The following is a 15,979-nucleotide window of genomic DNA, read 5'->3' as shown; positions in this document are numbered from 1 at the left end:
CCACCAGCGATCCTTCCAGGAGTGTACAGTGAATTCGAAAGGGATCAGATAATCTGGAAAACAAACCCTAGCGAGCCGGTTTAGGGCACAGAAATGAAGATGCAAGAACAGTGGAATGCTAGGAGTGGCGAAATCAGATCTCGATGTCGATTTCCATGTCGAGCGCCGCAATGTTCTCATCATCGTTGTTGCGGTGACTGATCATGAAACCAGTCTTGGGCTTCTTGGGAGTAATACCGGAAGGTGTACCCACTGCAGAACTGCCGTTACTTAGCTTAAGAGTATCCTTGGGTTCATCTTTGGGAGTAGCATCGGTAGAAGGAGTAGTCTGGCTGGGCCCGCTGACATCGTGATGGGTCTTGGCCACTGTTCGTACACGCATGAACGGATCGGCGGCGGCTTCACCACGAGCGACAGCTGCTGCAGACCTGCGAGCGGCCTTGCGTTCCTCGATTTGAGCACGGCGCACGTTCTCGTAGTTGAGCTTTTGGTTGCGGATGTTGATCTGGTGGACACGCTCGGCTTCCATCGGCTTCGTGTCGACCTCTTTCTTGGTGAGAGTGGTTCCCCAGGAAAGAGTAGGGTTCAAAATCTGATCCAGTTCTTTCTCGAGCCGCTCAGCATCTTCGGTATTTCCATTAGCTTTGGCGAACTTCAAATCGCGTTCAATATCAGCACGCTTGAGAATGTTCCACTTCGAGTCGAATGCACCCTGGCGTTGCAACTTTTGGTTCAACTCGTCTTTGGTGAATTGGTGGTTGATCAGGCGGTTTATGTCGGTCACCTTGGAGGCAATTTTGCCTTGTGTAGCCAACTTGATGTCTTCGACAGCCAAGGTCTTGCGGTAACGGTTGTACTCGTTCTAGGGCTTTGTTAGTGCAACTTAATATTAAGGAAGAATTTAACATACCTCGGTGAAAGAAGAATCCGAGCAGGCAATGAAAGGGAACTCCTTTATCGCTTTGCCATGCGCCAGCTTGACATACTGATCGGTGACAAATGGACGACCGTTGGATCCTTCGATAGCATACGGTTTACCCGGGGCAAAGCCTAGAAACGCAATTAGTTTAAAGACTCAACAAAAAATCTAGATATCTTACCGGTAATAAGGCACATGCGATATTCGTTCTGGCCAGTCTCTGCATTCGGGCCAATGTTGACGCGGGCATAGCAGCCATGCATGGCATTTTCAAATCCAGGGTAGAAGCAAACTTGAGCAAAGTTACTACGACCAACACGAGCACGTTGAATATCACGAAGCTCAGCAGGCGGGTCGTCCTTGGGCAAAGAAGGGGAACGACCAACACGGTCATCCAATTCAAGATCACTCTCGGCATCCACATCTTCGTCAGAGACCTCAGAGCCCACAGAACGGGAGCGACGGCGAGACTGAGTTGGATCACGGCGGCGGAGCTCATCCCGCTTGCCCTTCTGCTCACGCTGACGCTTGTAAGCTTCAATGGCTCCAGAGGTTTCTCCAACCTTGCGGCCGCCAAGAGTGGTCTTCTGGCGAGAGCTCTTGCGCTGAGATTCGTCCAAGCCGGCGGAACCAGCCTTTCGCTTGGCTTTCTTAGCAGCCCGGGCTTCCTCGCGGGAGCGGGATGCTAGCAGTCGTCGGAGGGCAAGATCCTGGTTGTGGCGATCAACCTGCTGGGCACGCTCGGACAAGGTTTCCTCGCGCTGAATTTCTGGCATAGCCATAATATCTTTCTTATCCTGGGCAGAGTAGTACAGCTTTTCGTACGGGAAAATAGGGCGATCCTCATCATCTTGGTCGGATTTGTCGGACTCCGACTCCGACTCTGACATGGGGGCAGACTGAAGAGAGTGGCGGGAGCCAGTGTCGGAACTGCATAGCAAGTCCACGGGATTAGCGACGAATATCATCAAGCAGGCGGAGGGGTATATCTCACACTTCACCTTCCGATTCATCCCTCACAGGCTTGCGGGCCCGGCGGGGGATCGGCTTAGCGGTTCCTTTGCGCCCCATGGCTTCTGGTGAATGACCTCTGTCGGCAGGTGACGAAGTAGAGTGCGCTGGCGATTTGGGCGGTGGTGAAGTTTCCTCCTCAGAGTCACCCGCCAAAGCGAGCAACTCAGCGTCCAGGTCGTCCGCCATTTTGAATAGTCTTCCAATAGACTAATCTCAGTTAATCGTAAAATTCCAAAAGTCCTTTATTTAAGCAAGGAATAAAACTCTAGAACAAAAGGAGTATTCTCCTATTGATCTATCCCTCCTGAAGAGAGTCGACACCTAGGTGACGAAGAAGTGGCAGTAAAGACCGTCCAAAGGAGGTCCAAACACTTCGCACTGGGTGGTCAGCGATCCAAAATTGGCAAACGCACTCTGCACTAGATAAAGCGAAGGTAGTGCAGGTTGTCAGGCAAGTGCTTGAGTGTTCGTCGCAAGTTGGCATGAATTCATGACGTTCCGCGCCAATCTCGCTAGCGCGCGCTAGCGAAGGCGGTCAACGCGGCCTCGGAGCTTCGTTTCTCGAGATAGCCTCATGATTATTGTTCAACGCAAATTTCAATGGCGTCCTTACCAATGCTGCGCAAGTGCACCCTGAGACGGTGCTATCGGCCCATCCGTACAACGTCACCAGTTTTTCTCGACTTCCTCGCCCCGTCAGCGGTCAAATACAGCCAATGTCGGCACGCCTCAATGACCGCCGGCACCACCGGTGAGCCAAAGCCTCGCTATGTCCTCAGCAAAGAGCAACGCGAATTCATGGACAGTGCGCTCCGAGTCAACCAAGCCGGCGAGCTTGCCGCGACCCTGATCTACACAGCTCAGACGCCCCAGATCGTCCGTTCATACCCGCACCTCCGGCCTTTGATGAAACACATGTACGATCAAGAAGCCGGGCACCTCAAAACGTTCAATGGGCTCGTGGCAAAGCACCAAGTCCGACCAACCGCCATGTATCCCGCGTGGGAGGTAGCAGCCACATTCCTAGGGTGGTCCACTGCGGCGCTAGGTCGCGAAGCTGCGATGGCATGCACCGAGGCCGTTGAGACTGAGATTGGATCGCACTACAATGACCAAGTGAGGGAGATTCTATCTTGGGAGGCGGATGCTGAAAGACGGGGTGAGGAGCTTGATGAGGAGCTGAAGGCTATGCTGACCACATTCCGGAGGATTCGCGACGAGGAGCTGGAACATCTTGACCATGCTGTTGCGAATGACTCCAAGGAAGCCAAGCCTTATGATCCTCTTGTGGATGTTATTCGCTTTGGCTGCAGGGCTGCTATCAAGATCAGCGAGAAGATTTGATATTCGATGAGAATGTTCAGTTGGCGAGTCAGTCGTCACCTTTCTATTTATATAGCTTGTTCGCGTTTAGCACTCAATGTACAATATCAGCTATTTTTCGACCATGGAAGCCATGGAAATCATGTAGTCATATCTTTTATTTGGACATTCACTGTCCACTTGATGTTATCTATCAAAACTGCTTGCTAATGAAGCAGGGTATCAACAAAATAGCGCCGTCTTCTCTATATATGTGCTTGGCTTGTGCAGCCCCGTTGGTCCAACCAGACCCTTACTCAGAGCTGGCACCGTTCTTCTCCAGGTAGTCAACGAAGTTCTGAGAGAACCGTACGACCTGTTGGTAAACCTCCTCGAAACCATTGGCACCACCATAGTAAGGGTCCTGCACGACCTCACCACCACCAACACGGTCATTCAGCTTGCCAGCCTTACCGAAATCACCAAACATGCGCACCTCGGCAACCTTTGCATCTTCCGGGTATTCACCAATGGCAGCGTCGACATGCGAACGAGTACCCTTGGCACCCGACTTAGCGGAAGACTTGCGCTGCAAAGCCGAAACGACCTGCTCTCGCTCATGCAAAAGCTCGCGCAAGTTAGACTTGTCCATAGCAAGGAGGTAGTCGAAGGTGAGGAAGTCCTCGCGGGTCACCTTCCGCGCGGCATGGTCGTAGTTGATAATCTTGTGGCGGCGCAGAGTGGACATGGTGCGAGAGTCAGGGGGCTCAAGGCTGTGATAGGCGGCAGTACCGGCCGAGTCGATCTCTCCAATTAAGGCATGGGATGCGGCGAGGTTGCGGAAGACACCCTCTGCCATCGGGGAACGACCTGCATGGGATTAGGATGTCGTCATCGCGGGGGAAGGCCGACGGTGCACGTACAGATATTGCCCAGGCAGACAAATAGGACGTTTGCCGGGCGTGCATTGGAATTGGCAGTCATTATGTGGGGTAGTGTGATGGCCAGGGATCTCTAGGGTATAGGCAGCAATTGAATATATTACAGCTTGCAAAATTGGAGACTTATCGATAGGCCCTAAGACCCCACAGATGCATTACGTCGTTAAGGTACAGGAACAGTATGGCATGCAGCCCTTGGCAAGCTAGACTAGTAAGGTGAGCTATTCTAAGAACAGGCAGCTACTTTATCTTTATCTCTGCAATTCATAGCCCTATAACTCGTGTCTACACTTCGTATCTCTAAAAAAAGAATAAGAATTTGCAGCGCCACCCATGGAAAGGTCATGACTAAGCAGGGGATGTGGGTACAGCCACTGCCAAGACTGTGGCTCAAGTCACGTTGGCCCAGTAACAAAACACACCCGACATTCGTCAGCGGGGATTTCTCTGTCACCCGTGGCTCGCATGTTTCAGGTGTCTTTTGGTTTGATGAACTGCATTCTCATTGGGGCTTTTGTTCCAGATTCCTACCTTCATATGCACTGGACTTTTCGCCTACATTGAGGAGCACAGATAATCGTGTGAAAACATCCACAGGGCAGTGCGGAGCCCAGCACAGACACTGTGATTCGTCCTATCTCCACCGTCATCGCTGGGATCGACTGGGGCGTCGTAAACACCAAACAGACGGGACCCAGGTTTATTCCTGCTTCTCATTTTCGCAACCTATACTCTTTCCTCCTAGTCAAATTTCCCTCCAAGGCCCTACCTGAAACAGCGCCGAGAGTTCACGTCCGTCAAGTCGGACTAGTCATATCTCTTGCTGAGACGCTCAAGATTCCACTTGGCGCTCCTGGCGCAATCTCCAAAGCCCCTGCAAAGAACGTCGGGGTAGCATAATTTCACTGCACTCAATCCCGAGGCTCGCTAGCCCACCATGGCCTACAATCGTGTCGGAGAAGGTTAGTGCTTGTCTTAGGGCTCTGTTGGATCCTCTTTCTCCCCGTACTGCTTGCGCATGCTTTGTCCACCCGACACTCGTCTCAAATTAGTGCTGGTCATTGATTACATGTTGAAGTCGCGCAATCAAGCTCTTGCGATTCAATCCCCTGTTGAGCTTTTACAGCCTCAGAACTGACAAATGTCGCACCCAGATCCGTTTGGGGATGAGCACCGCTCGCCCATGCTAAATCCTTCCCACGTCACTAGCTACACTAATCGCACTCCCTCGCCGGCGCGACCGCTGGATGGCTACCAGCTATCAGACAACCCATATGTCCCCCCGGCACACCTGCCTATGCCCTCCAGTGATCGTTTAGCTGAACAACCGACTGTGAGTCTCGCGCAATGATTGGTGCCTGGCTGGAACTGACAGTCGTCTTCCCCGAACAGTATTCAGTCGAGAACGTTTACAACTCTTATGGCCACCACGATGCCTACGATGCACACCGTCCTTACCCCGGTCATGAGTACTCAGTGAATCCCGAAGCCCACCACGATGCTTACTATACCCAACCTTATGAGCCTACGCAGACTCCCCATGACGATTATGACCTTGGCCAGTATCCAGAGGGAGGCCACACCCCATTCGATGATACACAAGAGCCCATGCTTCACCCGAACGACAATCCATTTGGGCCGGACCCGTACACTGATGAGTTCAACGAGGAGATCCAACCAACACCGAGCCCTCAACCCATCCGCCGCTGGAAGACTGTGAAGGAAGTCCAGCTGTTCAACGGCAACCTCGTGCTTGATTGCCCTATTGCTCCGAAATTGCTCAGTCAAGTTCCGCACGCAGAGCCTCCTGGCCGTGACGAGTTCACGCATATGCGATACTCGGCTGCCACTTGCGACCCTGCTGATTTCTTCGAGGAACGGTTTACATTGCGCCAGAAGCTTTTCGCAAAGCCTCGTCATACTGAGTTGTTTATTGTTGTGACCATGTACAACGAAGACGATTTCCTGTTTGCGCGAACCATGTCCGGTGTTTTCAAGAACATTGATCACATGTGCTCGCGCACAAGTAGCAAAACCTGGGGCAAGGACGCCTGGAAGAAAATCGTGGTCTGTGTTATCAGTGACGGTCGTGCTAAGATTAACCCACGAACACGCGCTGTTCTAGCGGGTCTGGGTGTGTATCAGGATGGAATTGCCAAGCAGCAGGTCAATGGCAAGGATGTCACAGCCCATATTTACGAATACACCACCCAAGTCGGGTTGGAAGTCAAGGGCACCCAGGTGCATCTCAAGCCTAGATCGGGACCTCCTGTGCAGATGATCTTCTGTTTGAAGGAAAAGAATCAGAAAAAGATTAACTCTCACAGATGGTTCTTCCAAGCCTTTGGTCGCGTCTTGGATCCCAACATTTGTGTCCTTCTCGATGCGGGTACCAAGCCCGGCAGAGACTCCATCTACCACCTGTGGAAGGCCTTTGATGTCGAGCCCATGTGCGGTGGTGCTTGTGGTGAAATCAAGGTCATGTTGTCCCATGGCAAGAAATTGCTAAACCCTCTGGTCGCCGGTCAAAACTTCGAATACAAGCTGAGCAACATTCTTGATAAGCCGCTGGAGTCTTCCTTCGGTTTCATTACTGTGTTGCCCGGTGCGTTCTCTGCTTACCGCTTTGTCGCTTTGCAGAACGACAAAAACGGTCAAGGTCCTCTGGAGCGTTATTTCCTGGGCGAGAAGATGCACGGTGCCAATGCCGGTATCTTCACAGCCAATATGTACCTCGCCGAGGATCGTATTCTTTGCTTCGAAATCGTCTCCAAGCGTAAGTGCAGATGGCTCCTCCAGTACGTCAAGTCCTCAACCGGAGAGACTGATGTCCCTGATCGTATGGCCGAGTTCATCTTGCAACGTCGTCGTTGGCTAAATGGTAGTTTCTTCGCTGCCGTCTACGCTATTGCCCACTTCTACCAAATTTTCCGCAGTGACCACAGTTTCATGCGAAAGTTCATGTTGATGATTGAGTTCATCTACCAAACTATTGCGATGATCTTTGCTTGGTTCGGTATTGGTAACTTCTTCTTGGTCTTCCACATCTTGACAACATACCTCGGATCCGATGATCTACTAGGTACTGCTGGTAAGGTTCTTGGTATCGTTTTCGAATGGCTTTACTTGGCAACTCTCGTGACGTGTTTCGTTCTGGCTCTCGGTAATCGACCTGGTGGATCAAATAAGTTCTATATGACCATGGTTTACTTCTGGATCGTTATTATGATTTATCTTGCATTTGCTGCCGTCTTCGTTACTGTGAAATCTATTCAGACAGAGGTTGCGTCGAATAGCTTCACTGTTTCAGAGCTGTTTACGAACAAGACGTTCTTTTCGATTATCGTTTCACTTGGGTCAACCTATGTGATGTGGTTCATCGCGTCCTTCATTTTCCTGGACCCGTGGCACATGTTCACCAGTGTAAGTCTCTAGTCAATTCCCATTTCATCCTTGACCACATCGCTAATCTCTCTCAGTTCATCCAATATATCCTACTCACCCCGACCTACATCAACGTTCTCAACATCTACGCCTTCTGTAACACCCACGACATCACCTGGGGTACAAAGGGAGACGACAAGGCCGAGAAATTGCCCTCAGCCCACCTCAAGCCCGGCGGCAAGGTCGACGTCAACATCCCCCAGGACGACGGTGACTTGAACGCACAATACGAAGCTGAAGTCGCCAAGTTCGCCATGAAGCCGCCCAAAGAGGTTCAGGTTATCTCCGAAGAAGAGAAGCAGGCCGATTACTACAAGGGTTTCCGTAGTGCTGTTGTCCTTGCCTGGGTGTTCTGCAACTTTGCCCTTGGCGCCGTTGTCTTGAGTGCGGCCGGTCTGGAAACCTTTGATGACTCAACGAGCTCTAGTGACAGCGAAGATGCCACCCAGAGTGAGCGTTCCATGATTTACATGGAGGTTGTCTTGTGGAGTGTTGCTGGACTATCGATGTTCAAGTTTATCGGTGCGATGTGGTATCTGGTTGTTCGGATGGTGAGTCTTTCCCCTTTCTCCTTTCTTTTTCTCGACCATTACCGTTTCAAGTGCTAACTTCTCCTCCAGTTCCGTGGTGTTTGATTGAGCGATCTTCAACATAACGATTGTTTTCTGCTCTTCCCTGCGCTTTACAGCAAATACAATACTTTGCAATGTTTTCATATATCCACCGCGTTTGATTCATATTTACATTTATCAAAGTTGGAAAGTTGGATTTTGGATTTTGGATTTTGGAATCCATGACCACGGCTGGCCCGGTCTGGTCTGTAACATGGATCTGAAAATGCAAATGGAAATGGAGATGGAAATGGGACAAATGTAATATGTGATGACCTCCCCGCGATATACTGTTCTCGTTCCGTTTTGATATGTGGAACGAGTGGAATGATATGTTATCGCGATGTGTTTGGTTTCTTGTGGTTTGTTTTTTTTTTCTTGGTATGGGAATTTGTGTACTTTATCTTGTAGATATGTTATTTTTCTGCCAGTTTTGTTGTTGGCGATAGATGAATATGAGATGCCCTATGAACTGAATGTTCTAGTCCTAGGCAGTAGAGACTTAAGTAGTTTAAGTAGCTTGAGAGGGGAAACTAAGTGAGCATTTTAAATAAGATTGGGATACAAGAGCCAGATGTGTTGATAACCTCTATGGGATGTACTCCGGACGCAGGATGAGGTGGCCATGGATAATTTGATTCAAATCGGACCAAAATATGTTTCGCCAAGTACATGTATGTCGAACGCAATAATAGATATCCATAGTTTGGCGAATAAGATCAACCACAGGATGAAAGTGTACAGAATCAGGAAGCCTGGTTCTTCGAATGAACACACAATGCAATACCCCCAAGCACCAAGCCCATGCCCAACCAAGTCTCCTTCGCAATCACCTTGCGCTCCACATACCACTCTCCAAGCACAGTAAACAAGAAGGCACTCGAGTTCGCAAGCGGGACAGTAAGAGAAAGCTCTGTTATAAATCAATATCTTTAGCAAACCAAGTCTCGGAGACAGCAGCGACAGCTTGCAAGGAGCGACATACCATGCTTCCCAACAAGAAGGAAGAACCAAATGCTTCCAGTCAGATTGATGATCAACGGAATCGCGTACGCTGGAGTGCGAAGCATGTTGACAACAGTCCAGAAAATCGAAACAACTTTCGTGCGCAACCAGGACTGCCTTGGGCCGGATTCGCGTCTCCAAGCGGGTGTGGGTAGATCATCATCGTCAGCCTCCTCTCTCAGTCCAGTAGCGCGGCTTGAGCTTTGAGCTTCATCACCCTGCTGACCTACGACAGTTCCCTGCGGCTTGCGGGATTGGTCGTTCTGACTCGTACTGCGTCTCCGCACTCCATCTTCCTCTCCATCTTTGTCCCCGTCCAACTCTCCTCGAGAAAGCAGCTCCTGCTCCTCACCTGCATCCGTGAAACCGGTTTGTGGCGAGTCATGTGTGCGTGATCTGCCGCGCTCTGAGGAGTCGGAGTTGTTGGCTTGCTTCTCCTGTCGTGCGTTGAAGTCTGCCGCGGCGCGCCGGATAAAGGGGGGTTGTGAAGCCCCATGCGACGCCGACCAGGAGGAAGGACAGCACGTAGCTGAATACGGAGGGGGCGGGCTCGGTCGGGATACTAGTGTCTGGATCCATGTCGTGGTATACCTTGAGGCAAAGTCAATTGAGTGTGGTGTTGCAGTGCCGTTGAGGTATGGTCCGTGCGAGGTGAGATAAGGTTTCCGGATCTGTGTGGCGGATCCGTGGATGCGACGTTCTTTTGTTGACGTCTGCAATGTCAACACACAAGGGAAAATCAACCTGGCCAAGGGATGCGGAACAGAAAAAGTGCAAGATGAAAGGTAAAAGAGATTCAACTCAGATCAGTGTTTCAACCGAAATCTCCGATCAAGCTTGGAGGCAATCACGAAGGAGTGGGCATGTTAGATGGAAGCACCATCTAAAACTGAATCATCACAGAAGAAAACTGAAAAAAATCCCCCTCGTCCCCCAGCTCCTTTGAAAGCCCCGCCAATGAAGACGGGGGACCTCAGAACAGTGGTCGAACCCGATCCTTCAATCCAGCGGACCAGGCCATCCTGAAGGGTGTCGGCGCGTTCGATGGATGTGCTGAATCACCTAGGAATCACCCGAAGGGTCATTCGCACATCATCTAAAACTGAATCATCATAGGAGAAAGGAGGAAAATAAAAACGAGCCCACGCCCACATCAGAGTGCCGAGTCAGCTTGCCAGAGTCACCCGATCCGAATTTTTGTTGCTTAAGTTCAGGTAAGGAGTTTAAGAACTGAACCCACGGTGTCCCCGCCGAGCACCCTCCGGAGAGCTTTCATTCCCAACCTCCTCAAACGGTCGCCCGTGCAGAAGTACCTCTGACCGACCACTGAAATTGCCCACGAGCCCACGTTTGTTGTTGACGTGTGATGATCTTGCGTGGTGATGTGTCGAAGATCCTGTCAAGTTGTCATCCCCCTTCATCGTTCCAGGTGAGTCTGGTGTCGACTCCTCAAGAAAGAAAGAAAATGTTCGACCGCGGTGAGCTTGGTGTAAAGAGAAAGGAAGAGAAAGGAAGAGAAAGAGAAGTTGGGGTGGAAGGATTGCTTTTATACCAAATGTCATTTCCTAATCGGGACGATGCAAACATGACAGGGACGACGAGTCCTCACTGGCCGATTGATTACTATTGTTCTTCAACAGAGCCATTGTTATCTCATGCAACATTTGTTCCTCAATAGGCGAAACTCGGCATTGTTCCACAATGCCCTTGGTGAGGGTATTCAGCTTCTCATCGACCTCCGCCGGCTAAAGCTCACTTGCATGTGTGAGACAGATGCATGCCCATTCACTGCCAAACCATCCGCCTTTCTACTGTAGCATCAGGCCCAATCCAGTTTAATGTAACACCGATCAAAAATTCACGTAAGTTGATGACGCCCTCGTGCTCTGCTTAGTATCTCGAGGCCCTCTCGCTGGTGAGAATACGGCACGCTCATCTCGGCCTCTCCTCGTTCTGGAATGGTAGCTACTGTCAATCTACAATTAACTTGGGACACTGCTGCTTATTACAGCCATCGCATCGTGCACGGTGCAGCTCCCCTGGGCGACATCCAGTTCTTATGCACCGTGTAGACAGCCAGATAGGCTAGATACATTCGACAGACTCTGACTCTCGAGATGCCATCAGCATATTACACATACAATTGTAGTCAAGCCTAGCTTCAAGCGGGACGGGATTTCCAACCTCGCCTTGGCTGATGCCATGCCCGCATTACAGCATGTCTCATCCGGCGCCAAAGTCACAGAGTACAGCATCATAACCTAGGTAACTTGCATGTGTTGAACCTTACACAGACCAGATACAGTCCGGTCTTTCTATAGTAATGCTTGTTATTATAGCTTCGGATCTCACAATACTGAGGCGCCTCAATTTATGGCTGAAATATAATATTGTAGTGGGTATTCTTGTAGCGAATGGAACCTGAGACAGTCATTTTGCTGCCGCTAGATAGTCTGCAAGGTCATCATCATACAGAATCTTTCGATTTGCCCATCAGTTTTTCCATTATCAAGTAATATCAGATTCAGTACGCGATAGACAGCCGCCGGTGCCACAGCACAGTCTTGAGAGTTGTGGTGTTTCTTCTACTAAGATTTCGACCTGTCTGCACAACCAGACTGCTATCGAGCCATCCCCATTTGATATTGTATGTCCATCCTATCGGCGACCATGGATCACATGAACCCTGTCTGTGCGTCGGAACCAAAGTCTGTCAGAAGACTTTCACTAAACTGCATCTATTACAAAAGAAGTCACAAAGTGAAAAAGAGATGTGGCTGATAATCGGATTGTTGGTTGGTCGAGCATCTCACATACCCGAATAGGCTAGCGCGATAGTATCTGTGTCCAGCGCCTTTACGCCCTGCGCCTAACATCTCGGAAGATGATTGGACAGAGCCCGACCCAAAGTGAGAGCTGCATGAAGAGCCAAGCTTTTTGAAGTCTAGTGTGGCTCGCAATATCCTCTATTTACCACGGCGATATTACTCGGAAGCCGAGAAAACCTCTGGATTAATCGGAATTAAGTTATCAAGAGAGCACCGAGGCCCGGCATAAATACCATAGGAATCCCATTATCTACAGAAACCATTCCATCTTGGTAATACCGGCTCTACTACCGAACTGCTTATGTTCTGATCATAAATCCGCATCCGCATCCGAGACCCAAGATCGAAGTCTATCTCCCACACCAGCTTAATCGTATCACTACCCCTGCAGCTGCATCTACACCTTACCTACACGCCCAAAGCATTTAGTTTACCCATTACCTTCTTCCAATATATCCCTCCGTGTCACAACAGCAACAATGTCAATCGAATCCCACCCCAAGCTCGTCGGCCTGGACCTTATTCAAACAACCTTCAAGAAAGTGGGAGACCATGAAATCAGAACAGACATTCTCATCCCCAAAAAGCCATTGGACGGCAAGAGACCCGTCATCCTCCGCTTCCACGGTGGCGGCTTGGTACGAAACCCATCACAAACGTCCGATCCAAAGCCATACGGTACCCTGTACTAATAAACCAAAATCCAGGTAATGGGCGACTCCCTCTACATGGACTTCTGGCCTTGGTGGCTCTCAGATCTGGCCCTCCAAGAGAATGCCATAATAATCAGCCCAAATTACCGCCTTCTACCGGGTTCAACAAGCAGCGAAATCTGCAGCGACATCGAAGACTTCTGGACCTGGGTGCAGAGCCCGTCTCTGACAAACATCCTCGCCGCGCACTCGACACCGACTTCCGCTGATCTCTCCCGTGTATTGAGTTTCGGCGAGTCAGCTGGTGGGCTGATCAGTTTGAATCTTGCACTCGCGCACCCGGCTGGGATTCGCTCTTGCACGGCTGCGTATCCGTTGGTTGATCCGTGTTCCGCGGCATTCACCAAGCCGAGAGCTAAGGGGCCGTTTGGTATGATGGTTCCGGAGAGTGTTGTGAAGGAGACGTTGGATGTTGTTGTTCCCGGCACTGTTGAGTCATCTATTACTGAGCAGGAACGGCTGGGCTTTATGCTTGGCGCTATTAGTTATGGGACTCTGGGACAGCTTTATGAGCGGGGTGTTGAGGAATTAGGAAGAGAGTTTAGGTTCCCTGGTGTTAAGATTGAGCAGGAGGGGACAACCATTCCGCGGGGTGGTATAACTATTATTCATGGACGACAGGATAGTGTTGTTCCTGTCGGGGATGTAGAGAAGTTTGTTAAGCGTGCCCGCGAGGTGTTTGGGGATGAGAAGGTTATTTTTACTGTTAAGGAGGGGGAGCATGGGCTTGATGCTCCGTTGAGATTCGAGGAAGCGTGGTTGCAGGAGACTTTCAAGGCTGCGATTCAGACTTGGTTGGCATAGATTGATTAGATTTGATCATTGATATCGGTTAGTTCCGGGCTTTTCTTGGCATTTTCTTTTCCTTCTAGGTCAATTCAAACATCAGCCAGAGATTCGGTATCCTTGACTAGCCAACTTCAGATCTGGTAGGCATATCATCTAGGGTACACGAATACCCTCCCTTCTTTGGTGAAGACTTGGTAGTTTGGAGATGGCAAATTTACACTCCAGTTCTTCAGACGCAAGAGTACGACATCCTTGTAATGCAATCCCCAATGGCCTAAATGAAGAAATCTGGGCAATCTATTTGACTTAATTCCTCGTCTAATTTTTTACCTTTGGGGCAAGTCACCTTCAATCACACCAGTTTAAGCCAACTAAACATCATGTAAATTGCTTCCGATACAACCGGGTTTCTTACACGAACCAGAATTGCCACATATTAGTTTTGCGGCTGCTGTTTCATTCTAATAACGTTTGGCTGTCCTTTTGATCAGCCTTTTCTGGATATCTGATACCTCGGCAAGGGAATACCTTAGGAGAATATCACTCATAAAGCATGTATAGCTAACTAGTCCCAAAATAGCACTGGTAAAAACAGGGTGCTATTACTACTTGCTACTTGGCCAAGCAACTGTGGACGGTGGTTAGTATAACATCCTTGATGGCATTTGCACGAAATATGTTCAGGAAAAGTCTTCTGGAAAAACTTGCCGTGGAGTCAAATGGGAAAGAGGTGCACCCCTACTGCTGAACATACTGTCGCAACGACAGATAATTAACTTAACACAGTTAATAGATAATATTTTACGGGACAATCGGTTTGCATTCAATTACCGGCCTTGAAAATTTCAAGCGGTTGTCTCCAATCGTTACGCACAGAGATTTATTATTTCCCCGAAAAGGTCACAGTGCTATCAATGGTCTATACGTCTATTCCTAACTCATTGGCAGTGATCTATGCCGTGAGATTGTTGTTTGCTATTCCTGCGTTCTGTCACCTGCCGAGGCGGTCTATGTGTTAGTTGTAATCCATACCTTTTGAATGGAGTATATAGATATAGGGGGATTGTAACAAAAAACAAGGACCATTGGAACCAAGGATCCTGCAAGATCTTCGGACTCGGATAACCCCTTTTTTTATCTGTCTTTATCACATGCCCACCTTGAAATGATAATTTCACCCCTTTGATTGATTTCACCCGAGGCACTCAAAATAAGCGAAAAGTGATAAAATTATAGAGGCCACGTCAGAGCAAAGTCAATGAATGAAACGGAGTACTCGCTTCGAGACCCAATAATCCACCAGTGGCACTGAAACTATACAATACAAAGCTATGGCCGCTGTTGTTAGCCGAGTCATTCAACGCCACGAGTAAAATTCATCACGAATCACCTGAGCAAATACCTCTCAGCCCTGCACAGTAAGAAGTAACAATAAACTGATCAATCACGGAGGTTCGGACTTCGCAACCAATCAGCACATACATACGATCAACCACAGACCAAAATTCTAGACCAGAAACAGGATACCCACGTGGGCGGTCGAGGTTGCGAGTGTAGTCATCGACCTGTCCTCTCACTAAGCCGGATCACCCCATCATTCGAGAAAAGCGTTGGGATAGGATGGAAGGCGAAGGTGTGGAGACACAGACCCACCTTGAAATGATGCAATTGATGCGAAGTCTTTTCATCGTGGCGCCGAGCGACGCAATTGCGCGCCGAGAGGATGCCGAGTGGTTTCAGGCACTTGTGCTTGATCATTTGATCGTCGTTGGTTCTTGGTTTGCTGTTAGATTGTTCGCTTTTTTTTTTCTTTTTTTTTTTTTTGATTTAGTACGTTTTGCCACATGCTGTGTTCCTGATCATGGGTTCGCTAATAATAGATCTTTACTTCAAGAGGCGAATTTGACAATAGTGAGAGTAGTTGATATAGCTAGACAGTAGTTAGAAGTAGCGGTAACTACTTCCTGTAGAATGAGGTATACTCAAAGTTGGAGAGACTAGTAGAATGCGGGGGAACCCCACAGACAAATGCCTCATCACGGGAGCACATCATCTGCACTCGAGTTTGCTTCCACCGCAAATGGCTGAAAATAGCAACGGATTAACTAACAGAAACGTAAAGTATTCCCTGTCGGTCAAGTGACTTGCGCGATATTACCTAACAGCCCGGTTTGCATCGGGGAAGTCCTTACCCGATTCAGTCGTGACTTCCGTTTACGATCAAAGTTGGGATTCTAGATCTCCACCTTTTACGTGATTTTACGTGATGCCACCGATCCGGGGTTACCGGTTGCCCCTTTCACAATGGAACCAGGGATGAAAAATTCAATTTCGAAGGGATGAAAATATGGTGAAAATATGGTACACATAGCGTCATAATGATCTACGGCCTTCCCCCGCAAATTCTTATAAA

At 49.2% G+C, this 15,979-nt stretch overlaps 6 protein-coding genes across 6 annotated transcripts; 3 read left to right on the top strand and 3 right to left on the bottom strand.

Annotated features, from left to right (window-relative positions):
* Positions 1–133: 133 nt before the first annotated feature.
* On the bottom strand, positions 134–2,119 carry N7508_005121 (RNA polymerase-associated protein; the record flags this gene model as incomplete). The annotated part of the gene is made up of 4 exons (XM_058463187.1): positions 134–862; positions 911–1,050; positions 1,101–1,849; positions 1,914–2,119. The coding sequence occupies 4 exons, from the start codon at positions 2,117–2,119 to the stop codon at positions 134–136; spliced, it is 1,824 nt and encodes a 607-aa protein (XP_058319665.1).
* A 414-nt stretch (positions 2,120–2,533) lies between these two features.
* Positions 2,534–3,277, top strand: N7508_005120 (demethoxyubiquinone hydroxylase family protein; the record flags this gene model as incomplete). The annotated part of the gene is made up of 1 exon (XM_058463186.1): positions 2,534–3,277. One exon carries the CDS (start codon positions 2,534–2,536, stop codon positions 3,275–3,277), a length of 744 nt encoding a protein of 247 aa, XP_058319664.1.
* A 271-nt stretch (positions 3,278–3,548) lies between these two features.
* On the bottom strand, positions 3,549–4,219 carry ltpA (tyrosine protein phosphatase LTP1; the record flags this gene model as incomplete). The annotated part of the gene is made up of 2 exons (XM_058463185.1): positions 3,549–4,105; positions 4,159–4,219. 2 exons carry the CDS (start codon positions 4,217–4,219, stop codon positions 3,549–3,551), a joined length of 618 nt encoding a protein of 205 aa, XP_058319663.1.
* Positions 4,220–5,113: 894 nt separating this feature from the next.
* Positions 5,114–8,255, top strand: chsA (chitin synthase I; the record flags this gene model as incomplete). Its single annotated transcript, XM_058463184.1, has 5 exons — positions 5,114–5,138; positions 5,331–5,509; positions 5,569–7,599; positions 7,656–8,171; positions 8,241–8,255. 5 exons carry the CDS (start codon positions 5,114–5,116, stop codon positions 8,253–8,255), a joined length of 2,766 nt encoding a protein of 921 aa, XP_058319662.1.
* Positions 8,256–8,977: 722 nt separating this feature from the next.
* Positions 8,978–10,657, bottom strand: N7508_005117 (uncharacterized protein; the record flags this gene model as incomplete). The annotated part of the gene is made up of 3 exons (XM_058463183.1): positions 8,978–9,144; positions 9,217–9,673; positions 10,550–10,657. 3 exons carry the CDS (start codon positions 10,655–10,657, stop codon positions 8,978–8,980), a joined length of 732 nt encoding a protein of 243 aa, XP_058319661.1.
* Positions 10,658–12,543: 1,886 nt separating this feature from the next.
* N7508_005116 (uncharacterized protein) lies at positions 12,544–13,581 on the top strand (the record flags this gene model as incomplete). The annotated part of the gene is made up of 2 exons (XM_058463182.1): positions 12,544–12,702; positions 12,772–13,581. 2 exons carry the CDS (start codon positions 12,544–12,546, stop codon positions 13,579–13,581), a joined length of 969 nt encoding a protein of 322 aa, XP_058319660.1.
* Positions 13,582–15,979: the final 2,398 nt, after the last annotated feature.

This window comes from Penicillium antarcticum, assembly GCF_028974205.1.
Source record: "Penicillium antarcticum strain IBT 31339 chromosome Unknown utg000005l_segment0_segment0, whole genome shotgun sequence".
Taxonomy (NCBI): Eukaryota; Fungi; Ascomycota; class Eurotiomycetes; order Eurotiales; family Aspergillaceae; genus Penicillium; species Penicillium antarcticum.
The sequence above is the reverse complement of the archived record's forward strand: the minus strand, read 5'-3'. Positions and strand labels throughout refer to the sequence as shown.